Below are 9,202 nucleotides of genomic sequence, written 5' to 3'. Positions count from 1 at the left end.
GCCTTCGCTCCACAAGCCCGCACTACTACTATTGCCAACACTGAGCGAGCAAACCCAAACACCGCCTATTATTTTCTCCTACCCGTCGCACCAAAAGCCTACCTCCCACGGCACCGTTAGTCAGCCTGTGAGCGAGAAGCCGCATGTGTGCATAGCGGCTGAACACCGTGCTGTAGCTGTGAGGATGGCGGCGAGGCTTGCAGGGCCTCCCTACCGGCCGCTGTCATTCTGAGGGGGACCTTCAATTGTCAGAGACCTCGGCCTTGGCAATGCCGTCAGCGGCTTGGGCCTGGGCCGCCCCTCAGGAGGCGGCCACCGCCGTATCCCCCCCACCCCCGGGGGAAGGGTTGCAGCTCTCGGGGCTCACACAGGCTGCCCGGCGGCCCTTCCATGAGGGAGGAAACGAGGAGGCGGGTGGTGTAGGCAGCGAGGGTCTACCCGGCTGTGCGCGGAGCGGGCAGACCCTCGCCCCCTCGGCGCAGGCGGGCAGCCATCTGGCGGGGTGGTGTGAGGGGATGGCGGAGTGTGAGGGGATGGCGGAGCCGGTTGAAGGGGGGGGGGGCTGCGAACGTGTGTGCGCCTGTGTGGCGGCGCGGGCGGCGTGCTCCCGCCCTTCCCCCGCCGGCGCCCGGTGCTGCGCGGTGGGCTGGCGCTGGGGTATTTACGGTAAAGTGGACCCGGCGGTGGCAGCTCGGTGTCAGGTGATCGGCGCTGAGAAACCGTTGCCGCCTCCCGGGGAGGAAAATGCAAGATGGCCCAGCGGGGCCGTGAGGGGCTCCGAGGCGCCCCTTCCCAGCCCGCCGCCGCCTCCCCGACGCTTAGGGCCGGCGGGAAGCGCTGAGGCCAACCCCGCCGCACCACAACCCGTCCCCGGCGGGAGCACCGAGCCATGGGGCTCTGCTACAGCCTGCGCCCGCGGCTCTTCGGCGACGCCGGCGGTGGCTCCATCTCCAGCACCGGCGCCGCCTCGGAGCCCGAAGCGCCGGCGGAGCCTCACGCCGCCCCGCAGCCGCAGCCCCTCGGCGCCCCGCTCCGTCCCGGCGGTAAGCCCGGCGGGGAGGCGGACGGGCCGCCGCTTCTGCTGCAGAACGGCGGCGGTAACGGGGCGGCCCCCGAGCGGCCGCCGCTGCCCAAGGCCGGCGGTCCCGGCGGCGGGGGGAAGGCGGCGCGGCAGCAGGCGCTGCACCAGCCGCCGGCGCTGCAGAGAACCTGGGAGAAGCTGCGCCTGGAGGAGCGGGAGGCGGAGAAGGAGGCGAGGAAAGTCAGCAAGAGCATCGACCGGGCGCTCAAGGAGCAGAAACGGGAGTACAAGCAGACGCACCGCCTGCTGCTGCTGGGTACGTGTGTGTGTATGCGCAGAGATCTGCGTGTGCGAGGCGTCTGCCTGGGCGGGCAGGTGCTCGCGGGGCTCCCCGGCAGCGCCCCCTCCCCGGCTTCCCCCGTTTTCCTTGGGTGCCCTCCATCCCTCCTTTGTCTCCCCGCTGCCCCCTGCTCTCCCTTCCCCCCCAGCCCTGCCCTCCCGTCTCTGTGCCTGAGCTCTCCCCCAGACAGGTCTACCCCTTCTTTTTCTTTCCTCCTCTCCGTCTTCCCTCCTCCCCCCTTCTGGCCCTGGCGGTGGTTTTGCAATGGAGGGAACGCGATCGGCGGTTGTCCTGAGAGAGAGAGCGGCTCCACCCAGGCCGCCGGGAGGGAGCGATGCTGATGGGGGAGCAGAGGGGTCTGCCGGAGGAGAGGAGACCTGCCCCGGCAAGGGGGGCTGCCTCAGCGAGGTCTGGTCTTAGCGCCAGAGCAGCTGGGAAACATAAGGGAAGAACTGCAGCAGAAAGGAGGAAAAATGGCTATGCGTGAGATGTGCATAGCTCGTGGATGACTCTTCTCTACCGTGTGTAGCTAGGGGTGGTTTAATGAGCGGTAGTATGGGCTTGTGGCTCCTAAATGAGCGGAGTGATGAGCAATAGGCTCTTTATTTAGAGAAGCAGTGAGCGGTGTAAGGGGAAATAAGCGGGTGTTGGTATGCATATTCTTCACAGACATCGCCTTTACAACAGGATGTATTCTTCAGCTGTTGGCCCTCAAATTTTATTTTTTTTTTCAGGGATGACTTGTCAGCTTTTGTCCCCTCTTCTCTGAGGTGCTACATGCGGTCTGCTGTTGCCACTGCTCTTTCTAAGCATTAGTTAATAGTCCTCTCCAGAGGATTTGTACCAGCTGATACATTTACAGTATGAAAACCACAGGGGTATCTAATACAAGCATCTCATTTCCTGCAGGAAACAGAACAGTCATACTGCAGGGTTGTGTTGGTTTGTTTTTTTTTTTTTAATCGTCTGAGCAGAGGGCTTATTTGGCCTCTTAGCAGTTGTCATAAATCTCAGTTTTCCGTTAGCATGGAAATGCTGATTTGCTTTTGTGTTAACTTGCTTTGCATGTTTTTGTAAAGTTGTGTGGTATGTATGAATTTTTGGTGGTTATCTATATGCATCACAGATATTGGGTACTCTTATGTCTGTCTTCATAAAACTGTGTTTCCATGTTATTGGATTCCTTCATTCCTGTTGGTGGATGAGGGGAGGAGAAATACAGCAGTGCACAAATGGTATAAGCAACGTTTGCCAGAATTGTAGTGCTCTAATTCTAAAACAACAAGTCATGGGCTTTATTATATACCATAAGATTCCAGTAGGATCTTATGTACGATACCAGTACAACCAGTGAAAGGAGAGAAGATGCAATTCCTACTCCATGGAATTAATAATATTCTTTGTAGAATATTTCTTCTGATACTTGAACTGTTATGGTATTTACCTCTAGAATTTTAAATATTCATTTTAAAAAGTGTATTTTTAAAATGTCTTTCTTCTTGTAACCTCTGAAAGTGTGTTGTTACCAGTATGGTTATGAGAAGGCAAAAATACTGGTTGGTGGCCTTCATCTAGACAGCAATGTAGTTTCTTGAACAAAAGGATCCTGAAAGATACTGCATGTGGTCTATAACATGGGTGGTTGTCATAGTAAACTAGAGCATTAAACACCTGGTCAGAAACAATGCAATTTGAAAAATAAACCATCTCCAACTCTTGGCACCCTGTAAGAAACTCAACACTCTCAAGACTCTATGTTGAATTTTGTATTAAATCTGTGTCACAATCAGAAAATGCTCTCTTGATCTCTGTATTGTTGTGAGGAAATGCTGGATTGTTGTTTCAGCCTTGGCAGATCAGGGCCTGACATAAATGTTTGATTTGGATCTTGGGAGAGCTGCAGGTGCTTCGTGCTTCTGTTTGCAAAGAAGTGGAAAAGCTGCCCTAGATAAGAGGAAAATATTTAGAATGGGGAAGGGTTTATTTGTCAGAGAGGGAGTAAGGCAAAATTGCCTTGTATAAGGTAATCATTTTCAGTCTTGCACAGAGGAAGAGACTCATGATGTATACAAAGGTCTTAGAATAAAGAATATTATCAGCTTGACATTTTACAGCATTTCTAGTGGTAAATAATTCGATCCCTGTCCCTAAGGTTTTCCTCGTGGAGCAAACCTAAAAAGCATACCTTTGCTAGAGAGAGGAGGAATATTCTTGGAGTTCAACATGGAGGAAATACATAGCAGAGGGGAAATGGTGAATGCAGTGACAGCAGAAAACCATCACAGAATAAACAAAGTTGAGCAACAGTGTTGGTGTGAGCTTTGTTTCTTTTTAAATACAAGCTTGTAAATAATAGTTTCATTTCGATTTGTCCTTGTATGTCTTGTACATGAACTGGGGCAAGTTAAGAGGATGTTATCAAAATCTTAGAGGAAAATGAAGTGTATATTTTAAGGAGCTACTGCTAGATATCAAAAAGGTATGCAAATACATGCACTAGTATCAGAACACTAATAATCTCTAGAGTCTCTAAATAAGTAGTATATTAGAAGAGAAGCTTCTTTATATGTTTGAAAACAACCTTTCTCTAGAAGCACTAGTATCAAAACACTAATAATCTCTAGAGTCTCTAAATAAGTAGTATATTAGAAGAGAAGCTTCTTTATATGTTTGAAAACAACCTTTCTCTAGAAGCATACCCATTCTTTCGTTACGTCAAATGAAAACAGTCAGCTTGATGAGCTATTCGTTTAAGTTCCCAAAATATTATGAAGTCTCAAAGGCTTGTTTTAGTGTATGTTGTAAAATAGCTCTCAAAGAGCATGTTCTTGCCTGTCACAGCTTTCCCCAGACTAATGTCTCGTGCTGCACATGATGTTTTGAAGCTCCCCTGTAACCTACATTTGGAAACAGTTAATGTCATAACCCATAATTGTGAAAAGGGGGGTGTGTGCTAAGTGTCCTCCCACATAAATAAGTGGATCTGTATCAGGTGGCTATAACTGAGATGAGAGGGCTTTGCTGGTGCACTGGTTGGGGTTTGTTTGTTTTTCTTCTGCAAGATGAACCCACGTAAAATGGAAGCTTTCCACTACAATTGGCTGTTTCTTGTTTAATGTCCACTTTAGAAAGAAAGGGCTTGAAACCTTGAGTCGATTATTATTGTGCCCTGTATTATTTGAGTTTCCCTTTTTTTTTCCTTTTATTTTTACAAGCAAAAATGTTAATCTGCACCAAATTCTTAGGATGCTTTTGCTAACCCCAAGATGAAGAATTTTTTTAGGCATACATATTTATTGCAGGGATTTACAGGGCTTGGTCAGGGTCTTGTGCTTGTTTTCTGTCTTGTTTTGCTTGGTCTTTTTCTTTTCTTTTTTTTTTTCTTTTCTTTTCCTTTTTTGTCTTTTCTTTTCTTTTTTTTTTTTTCTTATTTCCAGAGAACTGCAGACACTCATCTACAAGACTGTTTAGCTGCTGATTTCCTAGAAACTGTACAAACATTACAAATCACTTTATAGAAGCAATTCAAATTCCCATTTCCAGGCTCATATTTTAAACTATTTTGAGAGTAAGTGGGGTAAAGGCAGACTGGCTTTAGGCAAAGTGCTAACCACTGTGGTATAATCAAGGCTCATGTAAAGTTGAAGTAAGCCATGGATAGATTTTTTTATTATTATTTTTATTTTTTCCTAGACAGCTATTGTAGTATCATCTAGCTCCTCTTTTGTTCCATTTCCCCGGGCTCCTGCTTGCTGTCCTAATTTTGAATTAAGAACTCATTCTTTTGTACTTCCCTGCTAAACTGAAACTGAAAGTGTTGGAAGTAAAAGGTTTTCTGTTCAACAGAAACTGAAAGTAATGATACAGGGATTGAGGGAGAGAAAATGGAGATAGTAATGTGTTGGGGTTTTTTTTAATTTTATTTTAAAGGTACTACAGCTGCTTACACAATGCTTAAGTTTTGACTCGATAGCGAAATTTAGATGTGTTTGATGATGTTTATGTACGGAAGTATATATAACATACAAAGAAACACTGCTCCCCTGAATTAATGGAAGTCAAACACATAGATGCCTTGTCAAGTGAGGGGAGTTCCGAAGTGGCAGATGTATAACAAAAGTACTACAAAGTACTACAGTTTCATTTTTTTAACTACACACCTGTTGACTCTTGTCAGAATTAAACTCTATTGCAAGAAAGGTTTCTGCTCTGACAGTGGATTTTAGACTACACTTGCAGTCTGTTATTTATGTATGCTGCCTCAGCAAACCCTTAAGTTTATCATCCCAAAATCAGTTTTAAGTCTTACAATTAAACCTAATGAATCTATTTAAAAATATCTTTAATTTTAACTTTTATATAGTTTGAACTCACGCTGATTGATAAATACCTGAATTTAGTTTAGCTGGATGTGCTGATACTTTCCCTGTGCCTGTGTAAGACTGTGTTCCTAGGGTGCTTTTCTCTTACCATGAAAGATGATCTTCTCCCTAATGTCCGTAATGGAGCTGGCTATCATTGTTTGTGTTCCACAGTTGCACCCTCTTGTTGCATCCTATATATGCCTATTTTGTCTTTACAAAAAAAAAAAATGTTGGTTTGTGCTGATCCTTAAGGTTTTAGGATCCTTACAACCAGGTAGTTCTAGCATGTAGATAATGGATATATCATTGGTAGGAACAGGTATTTTCAGGACTTTGAAATAATGGGCTCCAAGTACTGAGCAATGTCATAAAATAAATGGGGTTTGTAATCCATAATCCTTTGCAAGAGACATTCACGTGACTTTTGAAATGCTCTTCTGCTTTTGTTGTAAATTATGGCATCATAAGAAGTGTTATACACACTCCTTGCAGATGAGCAAACCAGTAGGCAGAAGTCATCAGGACATGTTGGAATTAGTTCTTAATGTTGGTAGTTTTTTAAAGTGTATTGAAAGCAATCCCTGAAATGCAACACTTTCCTTTATTCTGTAGATTACTGACTAATTGCATTTAGCCCATAAGTAGCTGATTTAGCTGATTTCCATTCTTTGATTACTTTTGCTTATTTTTTAATCACTTAGCATGGAATAGAACAAAAAAGTGGGGTTTTTTTCTTAAATGCTATGTGTAGCACTACTGGGAGGCTCTAACTACTGTACAAGGGTCAGTTCTGCAGCTGTTACTTAGGCAATATGAACTCTTGTTGATTAGGCAAGTTTTGTATATCAGTGTGTGTATTCCACAAATGCTTTTTGTAACATAGTGCTTAATTAAGCAAGCTACGATAGTAACTTCTTTGTAATTTTAAGTTCCCATTGCCACTGTAACTTCTTGACTGCTGAAATTTTGAAGAGCTTGTTAAGCTTCTGGATTTGCACGTTTTCCCTTTCCCCATGTCATCACCTCTGTCCCCCAAGTTTATAGGAAGTACAGTTTGAAACTTTGTTCGCATGTTCATTTCTTTCCACTGCCCAATGTCACAACCTGTATTTCTTACCTTGCCAGACCTTTGGCATTCCTTCATTGAATTGTAACATATTTTTCCAATCTCCAAGATAACTGTGTAAGTTATAGTTATATTGTGGGATTATTTCTTCTTCCATTTTAGCATCTTTGACACAGTGTAACTATACAAATGTGAGGAAATACTTACTGGGGTTTTGTGGGTGTTTTGGTTTGTGTTGCCTTTTTCTTGTTTGTTTGTTTTGTTTTGTTGTTTGTTGTGTTTGTTTTGTTTTTTTTTTCCCTAAAGTCCTGGCTTTCTTCAGCTTACTTTTCAGGTCTGGTACCATTTCAGCTTAGGAAGTTGAGTTGATTTTCGAAAAATTCTTTCTTCTTTTTAATCTGATATCCTGGCTGAGCTGTGGGGGAGACTTGCCTCTCCCTGTGCTTACTAAGTTTAAATTATTTGCTGCCTGTTCTAGAAAAGTTTTGCTTTTACTGAATGAGATGGAAATGGTTCTCTTTCACAGACTTCCAAATAATAGTAGAGAAACAAAATGGTGCAAGTAAGATAACAGAGCTGTCGCTTACCCACCAGTAGAAGAAACTTCCGAGTTACCATTTTGCATTGGGGAAGTCTTGACCATACTTTGCAGTGTTTTCTTAAATTTTGTGTGGTTTGGATATTTTGTAATGCCTGGCAAGAGGCTTTTCTTAGAGTAGACGATTGATGTGTTGAGCAGATCAGTAAAAGCCTGGAGCAGATGTTACTCAGCCCATTGACTGGTGCCACAGTCTCCAAAAGAAATCTAAGGCTGTGTTTCACTGAAGATGCAGATCTGTTTTTAGAGATGAAGAATGTACGTCATTAGTTATTACTTAGTCTGTTCTTAATAAAAACAGCCTTTTGTAGCCAGTTAAATTCATCCAGTTATGGTTTAGACTTACAGCCTTGCATGTTGTTTAGCCCTGGGAGGTATTTGTTGTGCTGCAGTCATCAACATATCTTTCACTTCATGGGCAGAAGCTTTGTCTTACTGTGCAATTACAACTGTCTGACACAACTGGTTTAGGTTTTTTTAATATTTTAGTTGTTTTATTTTGATTGATAATATCATAAATTCAATAAGGCTGGGTGGTTTGTTTGCTTTTTTAAATCCCCAGAGTGCAGGGTCTGGACGAAGTGCAGCCTCATAACTGGCCTGTGCACATCGTACTTATGCCTTTTCCAAAAGTGGATAAGCATGTTAAGTATAATGACTAGTGGTATTTCATATTATCCCTGTAGCACTGTATATGTGAAACTCCTTCTCATGATTTGTCTGCACATGAATATTGAATACAAGTTTAAGGACTTAAAACCTCTCTAGATAAGCTGTATGAAGAAGGAAGGATGTGTAGTTTGGGACTGGACAAGATAAAGAGTATTTTAAGAAAATACATATTATTTCATTTTCTGTGTTCACATGCAAAGGATCAAAAAGCCCCAAGAAAAATCTTCTAATTAATGTTTGTAACATAAGGCATAGCATCAGTCACTTGTAGTTGAAGATCTTAACTGATAAGATCTCTTTGAAGTCAAACTTGAATTGGTTCCTCATAATCTGGTATTTTACATTTGTTTGTTTTTAAACTTAAGTGGAATTTATGACTCTACAATCTTATATTTAAAGTCATGTTAGGTTTCAAGACTAATAAATTATTCTTTCCCAAAATACCATTACTGTAGTAAGTCAAATTCAGGTTGTATTTCAAATGCTGTTATCTTTATTTCAGCTAAGAATTTACATTATGTGGGAACAGCCTGTATTTTTGAATTTATAAAACTATGTGAAAGTAGAAAGCTCTTCCCATCCCACATATTTGAAATAACAGAAATAACTGAGAAGTCTTTCTCTTTCTTTTAAGACAACTTTCATTCCTATGAAGGGCAAAAACAGAGCTCTTCTTAGTAATCAATTCGAGCAAATCATCTAGTTGGTCTTCAGAAGCTGAAGAAAAGAACGTTCCTTCTGTGGTTTGGGTTAGTGCATGCAATGGAGATAAGAAGCAGGCTGAAAAACATTTGTAATAAACCCCTGAAAATAAATTGAGTTCTCTCTCTCTGTGGATATCCTTTCCCTCCTCCCAGTCATAGAATCATAGAATAGTTAGGGTTGGAAAGGACCTTAAGATCATCTAGTTCCAACCCCCCTGCCATGGGCAGGGACACCCCACACTAAACCATGTCACCCAAGGCCTCATCCAACCTGGCCTTGAACACCGCCAAGGATGGAGCATTCACAGCCTCCCTGGGCAACCCATTCCAGTGCCTCACCACCCTCACAGGAAAGAATTTCTTCCTTATATCCAATCTAAACTTCCTCTGTTTAAGTTTTAACCCGTTACCCCTTGTCCTGTCACTACAGTCCCTGA

At 43.5% G+C, this 9,202-nt stretch overlaps 1 protein-coding gene across 1 annotated transcript in view; it reads left to right on the top strand.

The window, feature by feature from the left end:
• Positions 1–889: 889 nt before the first annotated feature.
• Positions 890–9,202, top strand: part of GNAL (G protein subunit alpha L) — a gene marked incomplete at its 5' end in the record, with an annotated part of 192,698 nt that continues 184,385 nt past the window's right edge. The window contains one exon of the mRNA XM_080610384.1: positions 890–1,337. Within this exon, the coding sequence (XP_080466510.1) occupies positions 890–1,337 (448 nt within the window). The remainder of the gene's footprint in view (positions 1,338–9,202) is intronic.

Source organism: Psittacula echo (genome assembly GCF_963264785.1).
Source record: "Psittacula echo genome assembly, chromosome: 2".
NCBI classification, from domain to species: domain Eukaryota; kingdom Metazoa; phylum Chordata; class Aves; order Psittaciformes; family Psittacidae; genus Psittacula; species Psittacula echo.
This window is presented reverse-complemented; position numbering and strand designations above follow the sequence as displayed.